At 39.6% G+C, this 22,492-nt stretch overlaps 2 protein-coding genes across 2 annotated transcripts in view; both read right to left on the bottom strand.

Annotated features, from left to right (window-relative positions):
- pex7 (peroxisomal biogenesis factor 7) overlaps positions 1-8,002 on the bottom strand; it is a 33,906-nt gene extending 25,904 nt beyond the window's left edge. Inside the window, exons 1-6 of the mRNA XM_079572438.1 lie at positions 7,864-8,002; positions 6,151-6,267; positions 6,002-6,059; positions 4,600-4,747; positions 4,446-4,523; positions 4,267-4,372 (exon numbers count right to left, since the gene is read on the bottom strand). Coding sequence (XP_079428564.1) covers positions 4,267-4,372; positions 4,446-4,523; positions 4,600-4,747; positions 6,002-6,059; positions 6,151-6,259 — 499 coding nt within the window. The 5' untranslated portion in view covers positions 6,260-6,267; positions 7,864-8,002. The remainder of the gene's footprint in view (positions 1-4,266; positions 4,373-4,445; positions 4,524-4,599; positions 4,748-6,001; positions 6,060-6,150; positions 6,268-7,863) is intronic.
- Positions 8,003-9,762: 1,760 nt separating this feature from the next.
- On the bottom strand, positions 9,763-15,454 carry slc35f6 (solute carrier family 35 member F6). Its single transcript, XM_079572191.1, has 6 exons — positions 15,244-15,454; positions 13,203-13,278; positions 11,859-12,030; positions 11,469-11,684; positions 10,397-10,507; positions 9,763-10,278 (listed from the first exon to the last, which is right to left on the bottom strand). The coding sequence occupies exons 1-6, from the start codon at positions 15,318-15,320 to the stop codon at positions 9,800-9,802; spliced, it is 1,131 nt and encodes a 376-aa protein (XP_079428317.1). The 5' UTR covers positions 15,321-15,454; the 3' UTR covers positions 9,763-9,799.
- Between the last annotated feature and the right edge of the window lie 7,038 nt (positions 15,455-22,492).

Here is a 22,492-nt window from a genome sequence, read left to right as displayed (position 1 = left end):
AGAGCACAGAGCCATGGGGAACCCCGATAAGCTTTATCATCCAGAGACGGCGTGAAACCTCTGCCTACACAGCTTCAAAGTGACACTAGCTCCTCACGCTAATCGTGCTAATCAAGCTAATGCTAAACGTGACCAGAGGGGACGCCTATGTGCGCACAGAGATAAGACAGGGATTCTCCAGCGCTGACATCCACCGACACGAGTTAACGGTACGTCGGATCCAGTCGGTTAAAGCCTCACTGCGGATCATTCCAGGTTATGCAAGCGATACCAAAAAGACTTCAAAGAACCTACAACGGTATTTTGACTGTTGCACGAGGACCTAATTCTTTTACTTACTGAAGTTTTCTTCAATCAACACAATTTCACGCAGGACAGCTCCACTGAGAAATCACACTAAACATTTCAAACCAGCTCCAGTTCATGGTCCTACAACAGTCCAGTCTAGACCCTTGAGACCCGTCCAAGGCCCGAGAGCCACTGGGACGAACAGCCCTAAAACACAATCACTCATCTGTCACACCAAGGCCACTGTCCATAATAAATCCATTGACTTTTGTGCTGCCGGGAGAGTCTCCGAGCGACTTGTGATTGGCTGGAGGCAGGTCAGAGATCACGCAGAGGTCAACACACAATTGGTGGATGAACTGAATGCAATACAAGAAAAAAAGAGAAAATAACTGCGTTTTTAAGCTGATTCAAGCATCTCGAGTTATAATAAACTAAAATATCTGGGGAAATAGAATGAAATGCTAAACAATTCTCTACTAAATCAAATCAAAACTCGAGAAATTTTCAATGACGCTATGATTAAAAAACTGAATATTTTGGAATGAAACACAAATGTTGTCTTGAAAATGCTGCCAAAGTCATAAAGCTTTGTTCCATTTCACTTCAGTTAGCATACATTTGTTTTGTCCAATAACTAGGAATGCCACTACAGCTTTAGCCCAGACCAAAGGCACCCAAGATGAAACACTTTATTTTTCAAATGGATGAAAAACCAAGCCATTTCAAACCATCTCTACACGGCTTTGATTTGCTGGAACTTTTCTGCATCTTTTTATAAATGTACAATATTACGAATGAAAGATGCTTTGTTTTTGTTATTTTTAAAAGCCTTGTGTCCTTGTGTGTGTAATATTTCATCTTTACAGGCAGATACTTCAACAGTGGGTAATAACCAATTCTCGAATAGGACAGGTATGGGCCGAACGGATAAACAAAGGGACTACAATGGGAGTGTTCAAACTGAGAAATGTTGGTGATTCAGACGTTGCCCTCCTGCCTGAGATAACCCACTGCAGGCAGCCTTTGACAAAGAGGGGGAGCGTTCTGCTGCTGGTTAGAGCCGTAATGAGGAGAAACTACAATCGATAAACGGTTAAAGGGGCTATAGCACCTCAAACGCATCAGGATAAGGAAAACTCATGAAACTATATTTTTAAAGCCATATATATACCTGGGGCAAGCTTCCAATAAGACACATTCCTGGGACAAATGTAGAAATAGAGCATGATTATCACGCTTGTATCTAAGCAGAAAATGCCCCATGTTCAATATCTGTGCTTGTCAGGCTACAAAACGCAAGGGCAGCGCTTTTATAAGTGCAAATCACTAACAGCCGTAGCTATAGTAATAAAAGAGGTTTTACAGAAGCAAAAAGATTCTGTCAAAACCTCTGGATACTTTTAAGACCAGTTTTATTCAAGTGCACTACATTTAAAGAAGAACTGAGTAATTCATCCCCCTAGAGGCCATAAGCGCCACTGCAAGTTGCAATTTTTTTTACTCATTAAGTGTCCGTGAGAGTAAATACTGACAGAAAAGACAAAGGGAGAGAGGGATATTGAACATCACACAATGGAGACACTTTTTGTCACTCAAACTTGGCTGTGAATACTGCTTAAGTGGCGCTAGCCCGCAGTTTGCTTTGCCCGTTAGCCTGTTAGCTTCTTCTTCGTGATTCCATTAGTGTGTATTGGTGACTCCGACCCGGAGGCAGGGGGGTTGCAAGTGTGGTTTTCTGGCCAGAGACACCAGAGGGAGATGAAAGACCCCCAAATCGTCCCAGTAACACTTGTATTACCCCCAGAGGGACTACGAAAAGGATTTATTACATGTAAACACGTTACTTAGTGCTAATTTAATTCATCTAAATAGGTTTGCGAACTTGACACTGTAGCATTTAACTTCACTATCTCAGCTGGAGAACAGGGCCTTGTTTGAATCTATAATGTTTTTGAAAGAAATATCCAAACAAAGATCAGTCCATACTAATCTTGATAATACTAAAAACACCAGTGTCAACAGTGCATGGTTATATTCAGTTAAAGTCATTGCAGAAAAAAGTAGCGTTTTCTTGACCTGGTAATTACAATGGCTTTTCATATTATATCCTGTAATGAGAATAAAGGTTGTTTGGTCCACGAGTTTTCCATTACTTTCCTTCATTTACCTGTGCCCCGGTGGGAGGCCTATTGGTAATCAGTGCGCTTGAATATGATGGAGAATGGGTCTCTGATAAGTACCTGACCCGGGCTCAGGAGCAGCTGTGAGAATTTTGGTTTAATTGGCTTGAGAAGAATGGGGACTATCTCATCAGATTAACACACAAATCAGTCTCTGTGGTCGGGGCTCGGATTTAGCAAGACTGGATGATAATGGATACATCTAGACCAATTAATCATCCCATGCAAAGCTGCTGTACTCTCACTACTGCCTGTAGTGCCACAGACCATCACCGAATAAAGAACAGTTTATTTTGTTTTTTTTATGTTTGACCTGCATTTAACCAGGAGAGTCACACTGTAATTTCTGAATAGATTTTTCAGGGGGTTTCTAGACACATGCCTTGTCTAGAAACCACCAACCCTCATCCCTTAAACCTCTTAACCCCCACCTGAACCGAGCACATCTTCTCCAGTTTGGCTTTACCCAAATCTAAAAGCTTCTTGGGAAAAAAAGGGTCAAAAGAGCACAAAAAAAAAAAAACATGACAGAAAAGGTGATGAAAAAGAGACAAAAATGTGTGACAAAAAAGCAACTAAAAGAGCAACAAAAAGTGACAAAAACACACCAAAAGAGTGATAAAAGAGCAACAAAAGAGCTGCAGAAAAGTGAGAAAAAGTGATGAAAATGTGGCAATAATGTGATAAAAAACTCAACGAAAAATATCCAAAAAGTGACGAGAACGAGAATTTTTTTTAGCTCCGTTTTGCAGGTCTTGGCTTTCAAATGAGGCGCAACAATGGCCTATAGGCTGTCAGCTCTAGCCGGGAAGCTTTTAGATTTGGGTTAAGCTGAACTGAGAAAAAAAAGTTAAGGTGGGGGTTAAGAGATGTAAAGAATATAACATACACTCCTTTTCTAGACCTGAGAAACAGACAAGACCGACATAAATATCATTACCAAAACAAAAACACAAATCACATGATACTCACATTTGTCTACAATGTACATGTTTTGACATATATAATATACACCTAGCATTAGTGTTATAAAAGCAAGTCCTCCTTTGCTTTGTAAAAGATAAACAGTGCATCTCCACTCTTCCATCGGTATAATGCCGGAGTATACAAGGCTCATATCCAGACGCACACACCTCTCTGTTGATCTCATTGTGTTTGCCTGCGTCCACTGCAGGTTCTGGTTAAATAATAGATAGCAGTCGTGCGGCAGAATAAACCGTAATTATACAGTATTGGATTAGATCTACTCCGCTCCACTGTAGCCCCAAGCAGCACTTCACGTCAACTGTCCCCGATATACCTCAGCTCACGGGGCCTAAATAAATGTTATCTATCGGATTTATACAGTGCATCTGGTCATTAGAGGTTTACTGTTCACGGTCACGCAGAATTTAGAGCAGGGGTTCTCAAACTGCGCTGAAGGACTTTCAGGATATTTATAGTGAAGCATAAGTCCTGGTACAGATAGAGGCAAAATGCAAACCTACTGTAGTTTGGGTAAAGGACCAGATTGTTCCTATTGAAGACCAGTTCATCCCATTATGTCTTTTAGGCCTTGTGTATAGCCATTCAAATTAGAAGGTTTCTGTTCATGTCTTGCACATTGATGTATTATTAGTTGTTTTAAAAGTTTTTGCATTTAGGCAGAAGAGGACAAAAATGTGAAGAAACAGGGTAAGAAGTTAACTAGTGAATCCACTGAGACCAAGTCAACATCACCCTCTTGTGGCGAGAAAACCAAACACGCATCTATCGTATCATTGTGTGTATTTCTACTGAGCTTGTATAAACCAACCTGAAGCTGTTGCAAAGCATCCAGGGATATGAGGTGACCAGACGGAGCTGTAGATGACCCCTTCGTGGCCTCTGAAAGTGGACAGACACTGCAGACCGGGGTCCCACTGAGGAGCAGAGACAGGGTCAAATGTCAAAGCGAATTGTGAATAAGGTGGAATTTAAGACACGTAAACCGACCACTTTTGCCGTCTGGTCCCAGGACGCAGAGACAATAAGGTTTTCTCCTCTGGTTTGACTCCAGTCCACAGAATAAACCTGCAATGGAACAGTGAAAACATTTACTCTCATTAACAACACTTTTATTTTATATTTTCAAAATAAAAGGTCTTACCTCCTGTGTGTGTTCTTTGGCGATCCTGAGCGGGCTGCGGTTGGTCGAATCCCAGAGCTGTAAACTTCCATCGCCACCTCCAGCCACTAAAACGTGTTCGTTAGATTCACTCCAGGACACATCGAACAAGCCGTCACTCCACTCCCAACTGTAGGACACCGACAATGGGTTATATGCACAGAATAGACACAAAAAAGACCATTGTGCGTTTCATAAAATACTTTTTTTTAGTTCAGTAACTAGCAGGCTTCATAATTTATAGCAGGGGTACAGGGCCGGGGGACAAATCCGGCCCTCCAGCACAGAACCTCTGGCCCTCAAGATGATTTTGAGAAACATTATGACACAAATCAGAAAGTACTTTAACATTTTTAAGGTTAAATGGGAGTCATATTATGTACAATAAAAATAATTTTAAGGAAGAAATGACAGAAATCTACTCGAATTAAGAGATTCAATCTAAAGTATGAGTAGATTGTGTCTGGTCTTAGATCAGATAAAACCAATGGAACAAGTCATTATTCTCTTAATTCAGATTATATTGTATAATTTCAAGTGAAAAACAAATCTTTTTTAACCCCTTAACTCCCACCTGAACCGAGCACATTTTCTCTAGTTTGGCTTTACCCCAATCCAAAAGCTTCTGGAAAAAAGGTGAGAAATTAGCGACAGAACTGAGATGAAAACAATGATGAAGATGTGACAAAAAAGTGAGAAAACTTAGACAAAAAACTGACAAAAATGCACAAAAATTTGACAAGAAAAATGATGAAAAAGTGGCAAAAATGTCACAAAAAATGATGAAAAAATGACAAAAAAATTATGAAAAATTTACAAAAAATTGACGAAAAAATTATGAAAAAGAGGCAAAAATGTCAAAAAAATTTTTACAAAAAATGACAAAAAAATGACCAAAAAAATGACTAAAAATTGACAAAAAAATTATGAACATGTGACAAAAAGTGATGGAAAAAAAATCTGATGACGTGAGGAAAAAGATGCATTTAGATGAGTTTTGTAGATCTTAGCTTTCAAATGAGGGGTTACACTGGCCTACAGGATTTGGGTAAAGCTGAACTAGAGAAAATGTTCTCGGTTCATGCGGGAGTTAAGAGATTAAGGTAAAAGTTTATTTGTCTGATTTCAAAGTGGGTTTTATGCTTGTTACATTGGCATCAGCATCAGCATTTGTATCTTTATCTTTATCTTAGATTAGTCCAAGCAGACTCAAATTCAACATAAAGAACCTTTTATTCAAGCAATTTTAAGTCCTTTATCTCATTTAAGATGGTATTTTTTCCAGTGTCGTGCTTTACTTTGGCCCTACCCACTCGTCCTACTCACAGTCAAGGGCGAATGACAGGAGCATTTAACAAATCGCTGAAATCTTTTGTAGATTTACCTTTGAACAAGTGAAACACCTTCTGGGTTATCCTCCAAAACCAACAATGTGCCACTACCTGACAACAGATTAAAAAAAAAAGAAGGTAGTATTCCAATCATATAACTTATGGCACAGTGTTTGCACAGTGTAAAAGGGGCTGAACTCACCTGCTATGCCATAATACTGAGAGGCAGCGCAGGCCACTCTGTTTGGGATGAACGGAGAGACTTTCACAGAGTAACCGTGACGTGCTGGACTCCGGTACACCTTCACCATCTTCACACCTGGACCCAGAGCAAAGAGTCAATGGCATGCAGTAATAAAGGAAAGGAAATCCTCTGAATGCAGTTTTCCATTCAGCCATTAGATTCATCACTGGAGATGGTTATAGGACCCACGACTGTGATCTTTATGCTAAAGTGGGTTGGCAATCTCTAGAAGCAAGGAGGGAGCAGCACTGTCTGCTGTTTATTTATAAAGCTCTTCTTGGTATCCTTCCTGATTATTTGTTTAATCTTATAAATGTCAGGTCAAATACTTATAGGGCTGAAACAACTAATCGATTAATCAATTATTGAAATAGTCGACAACTATTTTAGTAATCGATTAATCGTTTTCTGGTTCACACAGCCTCAAATAGAGCAAAAATTACATGAAAATTTAATATTTTTGATGAAAACCTACTTTGTTTTTATAGCAAGTGTATGTAGTACTTTGTACATTGTAAATTTCATGAATATCTGTTTGTGTCTCATCCAATCAGAAGCAGAATTAGCACCAAGAGCCTCCGACAAACATTTACTTAACGTTTACTCCATCAACACGTCCTCAAGCGGATCCACTTTAGCTTTATGTGATAAAAAAAAATGGAAAAAAAAAATTTTTCCTACACCATTCATAGCCAAGCGACAAATCGATTAATCGTAAAAATAGTCGATAGATTAATCGATTACAAAATAATCGTTAGTTGCAGCCCTAAATGCTGACCCGTTAAGGTCTCAGGACATTTTGACTCTCGAGTCTCACCTTGTAAAGACAGAATGGGGAAAGAAGGCCTTTTGCTACTTCGCACCAAATGTCTGGAATGAGGCACAGAAAACCTTTTATGTGGATAATCTCATGACCTTCCATCAGTTTAAATCCCTTGTAAAGGAGCATCCTCCATGTGTCTGCTCTTGTTTTTAAGTTTTACACATTTTCTTAGTATTGTGTTGTAGTCTAATCGTTCCACTGTTGTCTTATTGTTAACTGTTATTTACCTTGTATGTTTTAACAGGTCTCTCTTGCAAATGAGACATTGAGTCTCAAGAGACCACCTGTATAAATAAATAATAATAATAATACATAAATGGACTTTTATTTTTTTGCTTCAATGTTTTTATTTGTACTTTTATTGATCTGCTTTGGAGTGTGAAGCACATCCAGAAGTTCTGAAAAGGGCAGTACAATTTTGCAAAAATGCCTAATTGAGTAATTGAGTGTTATGGGTAGATTAGCAGTTTATTATACAATTAAGATTAATTTCTCAACAGAGCACATCTTAAACAAGTTCAGCACCAGATAGAAGACAGACATGTGAACTGCTTTTCAGAGCTTAGTTCAGACATAGAAAATATCAGGAATTAACAGGTAAAGCTCATGCAGGATGCTTTAAATTACCTACAATAATCTTGAATCTGAAGGTTTTCTTTAACACATAGATAGGCAAGCTAGGCTATATTTCTTAATTTTATCAGATCTCAGCTAAACTATATATTAATATTCTGTGTAAATGTTTCTTAATGTCACACATTTGATGGAACTTTAAACGGACTCACAAGAAACATCTTTGTGTAAACATAGGCCTACTACAACGAGGAAAGCAGGACGTTGTACTTTACCTAAAAGACAAAGTCGTTTATGGAGTCAGCTTGAGTTAAAATGTCCAGTTCGCGAAAATAGTAATAGGAAAGTGCATATCTGCTTATTTCTGTCTCCGTTTCACCGAAGAAACAGGCTGACGTGCACCATCTCTGCAGCCACTTCCGTGTTTTGATCAGCTGACCCAGGAGGAGGCTTGTGATTGGATGCAATTGCCTAATTTGTCCACTGGAGGGAGACATTTCACACATATTAGTGCAGCTATGATTTTACACTTTTTAAATAAGCAGTTTTTAATGCATCTAATTCAACGAGAGAGAAATATTTCTTAAAGGAACAGACCACCGTTTTTTTCCATACTGAGATATGTTCTTACCTGAGCTTAGACGAGTTGATACGTACCTGTCTGGTCTTTGTGTGTGCCCTCAGTCACACAAAACGACCAAAGATGTTGTGCTAGCATTTGGCCTCTCCCACCTTATTCCTATTGGAAGCTACCACGCTCTTCCACTGGCTCACACAAAGACCAGACAGGTACATATAAACTTGTCTAAGCTCAGACAAGAACAAATCTCAGTATGGAAAAACTGTGGCCTGTTCCTTTAATAAAACCAGCCATTGAGAACAAAATATATGTGAAAACTAATAGGGCACTTCTAAAAGATATTTTTAACAACAAAACAAAAAAAATAAAAGACTCAGCAATCAAAGTCATTTGTGGAAATGTTTAATTCCAGTTCCCTTTTTAAGATGCACCACTGATTGATAAATTATGTAGGCCACACAAAAAATCTCATACAACATGGACAGTGATACACATTATGATGAACTGTAGTTGATTTTGTCACATACAGTGCACAGAAACCTGTCCGTGCGTGGCAGATAGTGACTTGGCAAAAAGTGTAGGTTGATGAAACATTTAAATAAGTAAAAAGGCTTGCAAGGTACCATGCGAGTCTGAGTGCAGTAATAGTCTATAACAATTGGGTGCTATTACCTTCCCTTAGCTGTGTTTGCTGAACCCTGCTGAGAATTCACCTTATTCCGGAGGCTCCCGTGGACGCCACTATTAATAATGCCCGCCCCTTTTCTCTTATCTGTTAACATGGGACAAGAGAAGTCCACATAAAATCAGTTACTACACGAAAAAAAAGCCGTTTTTGGCTGCGCAGAGAAACGCTGCAGTGTTGACATGTTGGTGCAAGTGAACATTGGATATTTTACACAAATCAATCGACTAAACATCAGATTTGAGCGGAGAATATGTTCCCTCGTTCTCCGTTTAAATGAACGGACTTTGTGCTCGGCCGAAAGTGTCAGGACAACAGAAGTGCCGAGACAACGCAAAAAGTGGCAAAAGTGAGGTGGATACATATTAGGAACACTTCTCCAACTGTGATAATGTCAGAACAGGGTCAAACTAATGCCCGACAAAAAGGTCAAACTATTTTAATCCACATTTGGATTTTGTTGGCAAAGCTGATTTTGGACCTCACATATAAAAGGTTGAAATGAACACTTCAAAAAATATTTTAGACTAAATGCAGCATTAAAAAACACTATCTTGTCAGTATTTTTTTTCCCCCTTAAAAGTAAGCAACCAAACTTTGATTTGCATTATAAAACCCATACAATTTTCCATGTTCCTCTCCTCCTGTTGTAGATCATTTCTCATACATATATACACTTATTCACTTTTTTGTTTTACATTTTTAGTGCACTATTTTTTACTAGTGGCACATTCATTCCCTAAAAATAACTATTATTTATCATCAGAATAAATTATTTTACAAAAAAACATATAGAAGGCCGCATGCATGCACATTAAAAAAAAAATTAAAATCCTGAATTAACCCTTAAAAAAAACTAAAAAATTTAAAAACAGAAGAAACTAAGGCTAGTGCCATTTCCGAGGCGAGAACCTTTAAAAATATCATACAAGTTCATAGTTAAAAGTTAGCTCTGCTCCGCTACGTCTCCATTTAGTAGCCTTTCCCTTTCATCACCACTGCTCTGCTCCTCGCCTCCTGCTAGTGCAGCGCAGCACGGTATTCTAGCCATTATGGGGCGGTGGAGTCCATTGTACAAAGCTGTTCCAACAAGGAGCACGATGAACCCCAGCACCTGCAGTCCGTGGAACGTCTCCCACCCCAACGCCAAGCTAACTACCCAAATGACTAAAGTACGGAGGCTGTCCAGGACCATTCTTGTTGTGGCGCTAATTTCTTTGGTGACACTGATGCCTGCGAAGTTGAAGAAAGCAATGCTGACAGTGTTTCCGAGCAGAGCTAACAAAATGAGGGGCTTGTTTCCGATTTGGCAGAAGGCGTCCAAAGCATCCTCCAGAACCTGCCGAGGGTTGTCCGAGAAGCCCCCGACGGGAATAAAGTACATTGGAATGAGCAGGAACGACAGAACAAAGAAGCCGAAGAGCCCTAGAACAGAAAACAGATACATGTCAATGGATTTCAGTCCCAGTTATGATGAGGCTGATTTATCAAAGGTAAAAAGTGCACAGATGAAATGAAAGTGAAGATTGTGAACCGACTCTACCTTCAGTGCCCACAGCTTTGAGCGGGTGCACGTCATGCTTGTAGACAAACTTTTCTTCCAAAACCATCTGAACAGCAGCAATGACCTGAGCCATGATAATCAGGAGGTCACCTGTGCAAAAACATAAAGAAATGCTTATAATCAGGTCAGTTAGGTAAAAGCTTTAACCCACAGCCTGAAGTAAAGCTGCCTTAGGAGGAACACTGCTGTGGGAAGTACGGTCCACTGAGCGCTATCCTCTTCTTCTTACTGCAGACTTTGTCTTATTATGATACAATATTTAATTTATCTGTAGTCTGTTCATCACTATTCACATGGTGTCTCCTGTCCCACTCCCCCTCGGGAGTGCCTGTCAAGATCGAACGGAGGAACCTGGGTGAACGGAGGAACCTGCATTCTGGAATCTGAGGACTGGACGGTCTGTGATCTTGGCCCGTCTGCTGAGGGATCCTTCGGCCCTGGGTCTCTATAGCCTGTCCGTCCATGGGAGTGGATCTCTCCTTCTGTGGTTCTCCCCAAGGTTTCTCTTTTCTCCTGCCGGGTTTTTGAGTTTTTCCTTGCCGTGCTGGAGAGTGTAAGGACGGGTGGACACCCACGCCGCTCGTCGCTACCTCCTATTGGACATTATATTTGCCTGGATTCACCTGAACTTTTAATTGTCATATTTATTGCTCTGTTTTATTGCCTTAATGTTTGGTGCAACTTCTGTTGTGATATTGGGCTATACAAAACCATTAAACCTGAAACTTGAAACTTGAAATGTTAAATAGTGCGTATTGGTTTGCAAATTAATTATTCAAATAAGTATAGAAATTCATTGAACATGTATTCATGTATTAATTAATATATTTATGTATTAATTTATTCATAATTTTAGCAGTCCTAGTCCTCCATACTGTACGATATCATTTGCAAATAACAAGACATAGTTATAAACCTACAGTTTACACCGCTAAAAACTTTCAGCAGTTCAGATTTCAGAAATCCTCTCAAGGTTGTCTGTAAAATGAGCACTGTGAATCTTGATTTTAAACCAAATAAATAGAAACTACTCGAGTTTGTAATTCTGTACCTGTGATGACGTCGCTGAGTTTGTGCGTGTCGTCCCTGGTGCCGCTGATGAAGTCGGCGAGTCCCACGATGATCAGGCCCAAGATGGTGATAAAGATTCCCACCCACTGACTCACGAGCAGCTTCCTGCCCAGAAACGCCACCGACAGCAGCCCGGTGAAGATGATGACGGCTCCCCGGAGCATCTGGAAACTGGACGCACTCGTCATGTTCAGGGCTGGAAGGAAAACGTGAAATTAGGTAGGACAAAAGACGGCGCTGAAGTGTTTCGTCTTGTGCCCTGACCTTTATGGGGTCCGAAAAAAGCAGTTTCTACACAGTTTTATTGACTTTAAAATGGAGCTCACCTCACCTCACTGAGTCTGTATGGATTGCGTGAGGCTTTACTCACCGACATACATGATGGAGGTGGCCGTCATATCACACATGGCGGGAGGGAAAAAGATCAGAGGGTTGAAGCTCTGGCCAGGGTTCATCTGTGGGATGGGTTTGCGCTTGTCCTGACACAGCAGCAGGTGGAAGACAGCCAGGCAGCAGAACTCCCCCAGGAACATGCCCACCGCCTAGAGAGGTTAACGCACGTTGCTTTATTTGATTATTCAAAATGGTATCGTCTGGACTAGGTTTTTCTTTTAAGGACGATTGACCAAACATTTCACAAAACATCCTCAATCCAGTCGGGAGGAAAACGTTTTGGGGAAACTCGGGCTACAATGGAGAACACCTATACTCACAATATTCCTGCACACGATTTTAAGAAAAAACCTGTTAGCGGATAAGGGAAGGCTAATGTAAACCCTAGTAGTAACATTGTATAGTTTAAGGGATGACAACTCACTATTGAACTCACCTAACGCAGCATTTTAAATATATATTTAAATGCTACATGTTCCATGCAGTTCAAAGCAGCTCAATAAGGAATTGCAATTGGTGTCAGCAGCCAAGAAGCCATAAAGCACAGGCCAATATGAAGATCCATTGAAGTGCATAATGAAAATATGAATCGCACATAGTTGGACTTGGCTTGATAAGAATTTCAAAGACTTCATGTAGAGCGTTTACGCATTTGACCTATTTTCAACTATTAACGCCACACTGCGGAACAATCCTGGTTAGAACTGTCACAAGAGCAACTACTGTAAACAAAATGCTGATTTACGATCATGGCAGTGATTCTAAACACGTTCCTAATGATCAGGTAGACACTGACGGGATGCAAGTGAATTAAAAACTGACAGAGGCAAAGCTTTTGGCCATTTCGACTGAAGTGGGTTAGGTTTTACAACAGAAACTGACAGACTGCCTTTCTAAAATAAATCTAGTGCCAAACACTCATTTTGAGTCCTTGAATTAAGTCTTTTTTCATGCTCCAAAAAATCTCTAATCAAGATTTTCGACATTGAAATAAACAATATCTTATTTAAACTCCTAAAAAAACGGATTTAAGATTTCTGAACTAAATAAGACAAATAATAAAGGTCTGTGCTAAAAATAAGACTATAATGCAAAGTCGATGGCTTAAAATAAGTGAATAACTCTAAAAGTTAGTGAAATAATCTAGCATGGCTAAAAATAAGATTTAAAATCTTGCCAAGTTGTAGGGAATTTGTAGGGTATACAGAGAAAATCATAAAAGATCATTTATGTCATGTGCTTTTCAATAAACCACTATTTCGGCTGCACATCTTCTCGAAGACATCTCACACACATTAGTAAAACATGTTGAATAAATTACCTGTACAAATGGGTGTGAAAAATTGTGCACTTCAGCATTTTCCCCACAACCTTTTGCTGAGAACATGTCCGCCCATCTGAAAGAGACATGAAGAAAATCCGTTACTACCCTTTCGTTACTCAGATATGTGTTTCAAAATACAAAAAAATGTCCAACACAGCTGTACATTACTGGAAATATAGATGATGTCGTATATGATGGTACAGTAGAGGGAGTACATGGTGAGACTTTTATGTTGTAACTGTTCTATGACATGGCTTGATACAATTTAAGACCTGATTTTGCCCTCATTTATCATAATCGAAGTGAATTTCTATTACAAGTGACAAGCCTGTTATTACAGGTCTGATTTAGCTCAATTCTTAAAGATCTGTTGTTGTTGTTTTTCCCCCCTTTGAGGCGCCAGGTGTGAAAATCACTATTTGAATCAATTCTTCAATAATGTCACATCGTTCTCACTGACGTGCCTATCGTTGCATAAGACCATCGATTTATAGACAGCTGTCATGTGAGCCCGTCTGACTCAAAACTGCTGTATAGTTGTTTTAAAAGCGATGACTCGGCTGCCTTCTAAAAAAAAAAAAAAAAGAATCACTCAGAAAACTCAAGCAGCGGAATAGACTTGAACAAACAAAACTGGAATCAAGTGACCATTGAGTTAGAAACACCACCTGATGTGTGTACCGAGGGACATGCTACAGCTCGCAGTCTATGACTCATTGTAGCTCTTTGCTCGTGTTATAATGTTACTTTAGATTTCGGTATGGCACGCATGACACAAACCGGACTTCTCAAATAATTGGAGAAGTAATACAGCTGAATATCTGATTTCACTGCAGTGACAGCGCGTTTGTAACTATTTTACTGATGATTTGCTATGGAAATTTGCTGTGTGGCGTATTCCAGACTGACAGCATGCAAAAATAACCTTAGACTGACTTTTGCAACAACTCTTTGAACAACAATGCCTCCCTTTCAAAGCCACAGATAGCCCGAAAGTGCCTAATGAAGGCGCCAGAAAAAAGAAGGAAATGCAAAAATGCTGCGGCCACTGCAAATAGAGGTGTGCCAGTGTAGAAGTGAAAGTAACATTTTAAAAAAAGGAGAGAAAGAAAGAAAGACAGAAAGAAAGAAAGACAGAAAGAAAGACAGAAAGAAAGAAAGAAAGAAAGAAGGAAAGAAGAAAGACAGAAAGAAAGAAAGAAAGAAAGAAGGAAGGAAGGAAAGAAAGAAAGAAAGAAAGAAGGAAAGAAAGACAGAAAGAAAGAAAGAAAGAAAGAAGGAAAGAAAGACAGAAAGAAGGAAAGAAGGAAAGAAAGAAAGAAAGAAAGCAGGAAAGAAAGACAGAAAGAAAGAAAGAAAGACAGAAAGAAAGAAAGAAAGAAAGAAAGAAGGAAAGAAAGACAGAAAGAAAGAAAGAAAGAAAGAAAGAAAGAAAGAAAGAAAGAAAGAAAGAAAGAAAGAAAGAAAGAAAGAATGTAATACTGTGCACATACTGTCACTCTTTACTCCTTGTATTCAGCTACAGAAAGCAAATGACATGTGCAGGCTAAATATTAACATTAAGCTTACGTTTTTTTTTTTAAAAATGGGCGATGCACTTAAAGAAGAAATCACTGATGTTAGTTTGATGTGACTCTAAATGAAGAATATCACCTGACTCTGAAGCTGCATTGATAGGGGAGAAACAAAGGACAGTGACCTTTACTGATACAGTACCTTTGGGATATTTGAAGAACATTTGCTCTCCTATTTCCTATCTGACATTTCCTATCTGAAAGCATCAGCCTACTTTGATTGGATTGTAGGCAATGGGTCACTGTTAGGATGTTTGTGTTTTGTGTACAATAAGGCCAATGTGGAGCTTTTGCATCGTTACAGCTTTGTTACAACATCAAGACGCAATCTAAACGCACATTCGACACGAAAAGAAATCTCGCCAGTCTGGATGATGGACAAGAGCGCACACATGAAACCCATTGAAGTTAACAACAAACCCATGACTCCCGGTTGTAAACAGGTTGAGGGAAAATGTACTCACTTCGCCGATAAAGTGTTGATGGAGCCCGTGGTTAGCATGAGCCCCGCTAAAAACAGCTGGTAGTTGGTCCAGGCCATGGTTAAAAAGTCAGAGTTGGTGAAAAGGCAGAAGATTGAAGGGGAGCCGGGGTTGTTTTTGTCAGTTCTTTGACCCAGGACAGTGCTATGATCGTCAGTGTTCTCCGCTGTAAATACCACATGACCTCGAAGAGTCAGCTGACTGTGCGTAAACGGCGTCACTGTGCGTAAAACGCGCGCTACGGCGAGAAAGCCTTTCCGCAGACACAAACACAAAAAGGTAAAGTTGTACCGTGTTTGGATGATACAGCTTTCTTTTTGCCATCTTAAATGATTATCTAGACTAAAGAAATACAGAATACCCTCGACAGTATCAATGCCCTATGAGTTTATGACAGTTTTGTTTGTGTTAATGCAGGAAATGTAGGCTGATTTACAACATCATTTTGTGTAAGAGTCAATCTCTCCTGACAGCATCCATGTCTAATGTAAGTGGATTGCAAGATTGTCTCATTGCAAGGAATCCTGTTCAACAAAAGCAGCCAGTACGTGCATGATTACATTGAGCCAGCAGAGGGGGCTGAAACACAAGATTTTGCGTTTAGTTTGAATCGCGACGGATATAAAGGACTTTTTTATTTATTTTTTTAATGGTCAGCAAAATCAAGCAACATAAACATGAACGCCAAAGCTGTAAATTGCAAAAAAAAAAAAAAGAAAATAATGAGATATTGCTGTGTATTGATGTTGTGGCCTGAACACAACATTGAAATAAACAGTGGCATCATATTTCACAGCATTGTTTACTATGTTATAATTAAGATTAACTACAGATAGTGAATTATCAGTGGACACTACCATAGTCCAATGTAGTGGAAAATCCCCTCCAGCGTATACAGAGTGAGAGTGTTGGACAGGCTGTCTGTGAAGTGTCCTGAACTGAGTGTAAGTGAACAGAAGCGGTTTACAGCTCGACTGGACCAGAGGCAACGACCTCATCAGAGCAGAGTTGGCATAATAAGGCCTGCAGGGGTCAATCAATGTCACTGAAGAAAGTTCTATCAGATGGTCAGGCAATCTAAGAATTTGCGCTGATAATATTGGTTGTGTAGTTCCGATCAAAAGTTTAAGACCAGTCGAAAGATGGCAGAAATGTACATTAAGCATGGTTAGCTATTATCAAGTAGAACTTCAACATGCAACAAGAAGAAATGGGAGAGAGACAAAAAACAACAATCAAACTGAAATAGTGTGTTTTGCAGCTGATCAAAAGTTTAGGACCACATCCTTTAAAAGCCCAAATCTGTGCAAAAATGTGGTTTCAGTGTTATTTGCTGTTTATTCACACTGTCATGACGTCCTGATGGAAAAGGCAAAACAACGGTATAGTTTTGAACATGGTTTGGTCGTTGAGCAGGGCCTCTCGCAGTGCACCACCACTGCTGAGGTGGGACGCAGTAACAAATTCATTCAGGGGCGGACTGGGACTGAAAAACAGCCCTGGACTCTGACCAGCCTGGCCCAAATGAGCGTAAATGCGACACTTCCACAAAGACATATTTTAACCTCTTACCACCCGCCTAAACCAAATGCATTCTGTCCTCTTTTGAAAGCTAAGACCCACAAAACTGACCTTTTTCCTCGCGCTGTTGCTGTGTCACCTTTTGTATTTTTTTTTTCTTTCTCTTTTTTTTCCTTCTTTTTTGTCACATTTTTGTGGAGTTTTTGTCACATTTTTGTTGAATATTTGTCACATTTTTGTTGAGGTTTTGTTAAATTTTTGTTTAATTTTTGTTACATTTTTGTTGAGTTTTTGGTTAATTTTTGTCACATTTTTGTTTAATTTTTGTCACATTTTTGTTGCATTTTTGTTGAATTTTTAATTGTTTTTTCTATCATTTTTTGTTTTTTTGTCCGTGTTTTTCTCATGTTTTCATCCTCTTTCTCGCTATTGTGATGCTTTCTTTTTAGCTTTTAGATTTGGGTAAAGCTCGGTTGAGGCGGGACCGGTGGCCCTCGAGCCAGTGGCCCTTCTGTGCTCTTCCAGAATGGACATATGGCCTGTCCACCCCTGAATTCATTTAGACTCTCTTAAAAGTTCCTGAAGCTTGTGAAACAAAAAAGTCCCAAAACAAATTTCACTCACAGACACTGGACTTGAGCAAAATGTTGCTGGAGTTGACAGCAGCCCAACAACTATCAGACGGCATTTGAGACTGAAGGGCTTCAAAAACAAAAGTCTTCAAAGGCCTCGTCTCTTTGAACGCCACAAAACTGCCCGTTTGGACTTTGCAAGAGAGCAGCAATCATGGGACAGTGAAGAAAATGTTATTCTCTGATGAGAAAAAGTTTTATCTTTATGGTCCTGACTCCTGATGGTTTCCAACGTTACCGGCATGACAAGCAGATCCACCTGAGTTGTGTTCTACGCAATCTGGGCTGCTTTTTCATGTCTCATGACTAAGGGCCCTCGTCTTTATGGGAACCACTGGGTTGTAAACACCTTTTCTGATGGATACAACGTAAGTTTACAAAAATGGACAACAGTTCCAGTTCTAGATAACCTTTGTGAGGCGTCTTCACCACTGAGTCCATGTTTTGAACTTTGATTAGGGTTCTGTTGTTGTTTTTTTGTCAGATAAAAGAGCATATTACTTATTTGACCATTATTTAACCAGGAAAGTCCCACTGAGATTAGGAATCAATTTTTCTGTATCTTCATAGCAAAATCAACCTTCTGAAAATGTATTCAATTTCAAAGTCAAATGTAGCCTTTTAATGGCCATTACAGTAATGGGTGACGAACCGCAGCTTAATAGAAAGTAATGCTCCTGTCTTAAACCTTTCATTTTACATTTAAACCAGTCACTGAGACCACTGGTGTTTTATTTAGAACCATCATTATTTTGATTGAGTGGAAAACTTGCAAATCCCCCATGAATTTGTCATTGGTCTGAGTCTGGACATGGACTGGTTTGGATTCCTGTTTCCCAAGTATCTCTTTCCATGGACCAAGCTCTCCTTTGAACCCGGGTATTTAAGGGCAGAATAATTCATGATCTGGCCTATAGCCTACTGTACACAGATCAGACCCACCGACATTGGCCTGTTGCATAACGCACTTCAAAGATCACCTGCTGACAAAAGTAATTAGTTATTAAAATCTGTGGGTAATAATCTTGATACTCCAGTGCATACGTGCCCTTCTCCATAGCCCGGGGCCGCAATCATAAAGGGGATTAGACCTAAAATATACACAGAGCTTATAGCTGCATGATTAAAGGCAGATGGTTCATGATGAAGATGAAGATTGCTTAATAATGTAAAACTGTCATCTTAAAAATGACTATACATCGAATTTTCTATTTTTAATGAACAAAAATGGCTTCATGGTAGTGCCATTTGAGTCAACACATCTTTGGTCAAAGCAAATGGAAATTAGCTCACAATCTGCTATGGTGAGTTTACATGCACGAGTCTTCTTTGTATCGATTAACATGCACTGTTCCAACAATAACAAACAAACAAACTAATAAATCATATGGACTGACTGGTTTCAGATTTGTTTGAGCATCTAATAACAACGCAGTAGACATAAAGTAAAAAGACATTATTAAAACAAACAGAGGATATTGACCAGAAACAGTTCTGAATGTCAACAATTGAATTTGCAATAAGGACTTGTTCATTACAGAAGAAAGACAGAAGACGGAAGTCTCTCAGCTCCACCCTTGTAATTTTTGAACATGCACAAAACACTCATCATTATGGGGTAGGACTGGATACCTTTAAAACAATATGGCATTGAGAAAAAAAATACATTTAGGTACAACTGGTATTGATGAAATAAAAGAGGTAATGAAAAATAAAGTGGCAACATCACAAAGTGCACTCCTACTCAGTGCAAAATATTACGCTATAGTCAGGCCCATAGTCTCTCATGGAATAAATTAATATTGTTGGGTTTTATGGTTCTATATGACAAATATTGTAATACAAGTAGTTGTATTGGAAAAAGTATCGGTATTGAAAACCAAGTTAGATCGTAAAATTGGTGACGGTGTGTTTTGGTGTCTAGGTCATGCCAACAGCCGGTGTCAGTGAAGAAACAGCAGATTTAACCTCATTAACTTACTCTCTAAGCTCCAGTAAATCTGCTTTTCAGTCTGACGACAGTAATCAGGGTACTTGCATTTATTTACACGTGTCTGCTTAAAAGGTGGTTTAGTTGCAGAAACATATATATATATATATATATATATATATATATATATATATATATATATATATATATATATATATATTGTAGAATTGTGCAAAAATACAACATAAGAATGAGCTGTGTCATTGAATCAGCAACACTCCCCCCCTACAGTATCCTGGCCTACTTTATCAATGACGTATGAAAACAATGAGAGAATATTTGAACAGGGCAATGAACAGCAGATTTTACAGACCACCATAGTTTAAGTATGTCTCATCTCGCTCTGTGCATCACATTGACGTCTAGTTGAGACGTCACAAACTGCTTCTCAAGAACATACTGTATCTGAATCGGCACCGTCTGATCGTACAACACAGTGTTTGTGGGTTAAGGCCAAAGTCTTTCTAATTCTTTCTGGTATTGCAGACATGTAATATATTCATTCATTTAAAAGGACAGTGCTGTTATGTCCAGAGTGAGACGGCTTGTCTGACCAGATCAGTTTTAAGATCGGATTTCAAATGTGGGAGTGAGTCAATGTTGCAAAGGTCACTAGGGAGACTGTTCAAAATCCTGCATTGCAGAAGGCAAATAGTTCCTGGAAAGCAAAGTGCCGACAATGGGAAGAATCATAGTTTGGCACATAGTTCGATTTTTTTTTCTCTGGAAAAGAAAACTCAGGATGAATATCAATGGGAGTCTCAATGTTGCTTTTATTATCTAAACCATGTCAAATAGAGTTGTGTTTACCCGTTGGACTTTCAGGTGTTTATAATTTCTTTAATACGACATCTGTGAGTTCTGCCAGATCACTTTTATGACCAGAAAGTTACAGTAACTTCAACACTTCCCGACACAGACGTGATAATCATTCTTTCCATTACTAGAACATTGAGTTTGCACTGCTCCAGATGCTTAAAACACATGTGGACTGGTTGGATGAACTCTCAGGGCTTTCTTGGATTAACTGCCAAGCACCTGACACTGATATGGAGAAAGGTCAAAAAACACATAGTTCCCTCTTAATTTGAGATTTGACTGTTTTGACATATTTTGCCTCAAGAGTCGACATTTGTAAGTGGAAATTGTGATGGATAGTTTGACGCATTTCTGGACCTGTACTTCGGCATCAGCAGAAAGCCTGTCTGTCACTACACATCATGTAAATCACACACCGTCTGCGTCACTGCTCCTGTCCACTGCTGCTAACTAACCCAACTTCTTTAACCATTTTTACTTTAACTACTTGATTTACCTGCAAAAATATAAAGACAAATGAAACTTTGAGTTATTTTTGAGTTACTATGGGGCAATAGTGGCCACATAACAAAGACTTAGACATTTTCAACTTTTCTCTCAACAGACTTCTGTTGTGTCCATGGGTAAGATACAACAACAAGCCTACAAAAATGTGTTAAAAATGTCTTCCGAATCGTCACTTTTCACCCCAGCAGTTTGACATAATTATAACTTTCCTTCCAGCGTATCATACCACTGTCTTGCTTCTCAGCCAAGCTGGTGATGCTTGTGCTTTGGCATGCATCCCTGCGACTCTGTATATGACTTGATACATAGACTATCCTTGGCCTTGGGTGAGAATGACGAAAATAGGTCTCATCGCACGGTGCTGCTGTTTGACACAACTCCAGATTTGAGCTCCCATCGAAGGAAGGAGCGCTCTGAGCTTCGGAAATGTTTCTGAGCTCACATCGAATCATCGTCAAACTTAGAGAGCGCTGGCCCCTATGTCACTGTAGATTAGCTGTCCCGCATTAAATTGAGTCGGAGACTTAGTCCCGCCCCCCCGTGCTCCCTCATGTCCTGGGGTTGGAGAGATCCTCAGTACAAGTTAGATAACCAACAGAGATCAAAGGAGGCGATAGTGTCAGTCTGCTAGGGCCAACATGTTAATTAAGAGTAAGAAAAGGACTCAAAGAGCACTGGACAGGGTTTACAGGGTGACCAACCAGTCACAACACCAACAACAAACTGACCCTCAGATTAAGGTAAAATACACAGTGGCGTTGTTAGGACTAAGCCTCTCAGTCTCTCCAGTTATTGTGCGATCTTTCTCATTTCCCCCATCCTTCCAGAACTCCAAAGTCTTAATGGTCCAATATCTAAAATCCAGTGGTTATCTACAAAAGCTTATGTGTTACAGGCAAAGTGGATTATGGTGTATAAGATTCTTCCTGACCAGCTGCATCACTGTGTGGCATTGTTCCTGAACTACATCCTGCCATAGGAGCCTCCAGCGCATAGTGAGAGCAGCGGAGAAGATCCTTAATGCCCCTCTTTCCTTCATTCATATCCTTTACTCCAACCGTCTCACCCGCAAAGCTCTCAGCATAGCGGGTATCCCACCACATCCAGATCCCAGTCTCTACTGTGGTGGGGGGTATAATATAGGCTACATGTACTATATACGTGTAAAAATCTTTAGATTATATGCTTCTCCTGATAGTTAGGGATTAGGAGTAGCATAATTTGGTGATTGACGACAAAGGTAATCTGAGCAAATCTGAATAAACATCAAACAAAACCAACAAAAAACAAATAGTTCCTTTTTTTAATATACCTTGGTTGACATTTTCCAGATCAGAAGACTTTGACTTGTTTTGTCTGAGGTGACGCGCAACAGCGATTTGAGACCCGTGGAGGGTCACAGAACTGACCTCCCCAAAGTCCTGTCTGGTCTCATCACAGACACACACCACATCTGCTATGACAAGAGCAGCAGCAAGAAGGAAGGGAGAAAGAATGATGAAGATTACCACAATACTTCCCCACAAAAGTCCAAAACTATTGACAAAACGCAAGTCGCAGGAAAGTTCATGTTCACTTTGTCTTTTATTTTGCGATTCAATTTTCCTGGTTTTCTTTTCTCACTCGACCATGACGTTGTTCTCTCAGACAAAGGCCTTTACCCCTGGATTTGCGAAATAGTTTTGCACCCAACGGCGGGGAAATCCACCCAAAGCGATTCAGTACAATGCATTATTCAGTCACACTGCACAGTCAGTGATGG

The sequence above is a fragment of the Gobius niger genome (assembly GCF_951799975.1).
Source record: "Gobius niger genome assembly, chromosome: 15".
In the NCBI taxonomy this organism is placed as follows: Eukaryota; Metazoa; Chordata; class Actinopteri; order Gobiiformes; family Gobiidae; genus Gobius; species Gobius niger.
Note: the sequence above shows the minus strand (reverse complement) of the source record. Positions and strands in the feature narration are given on the sequence as shown.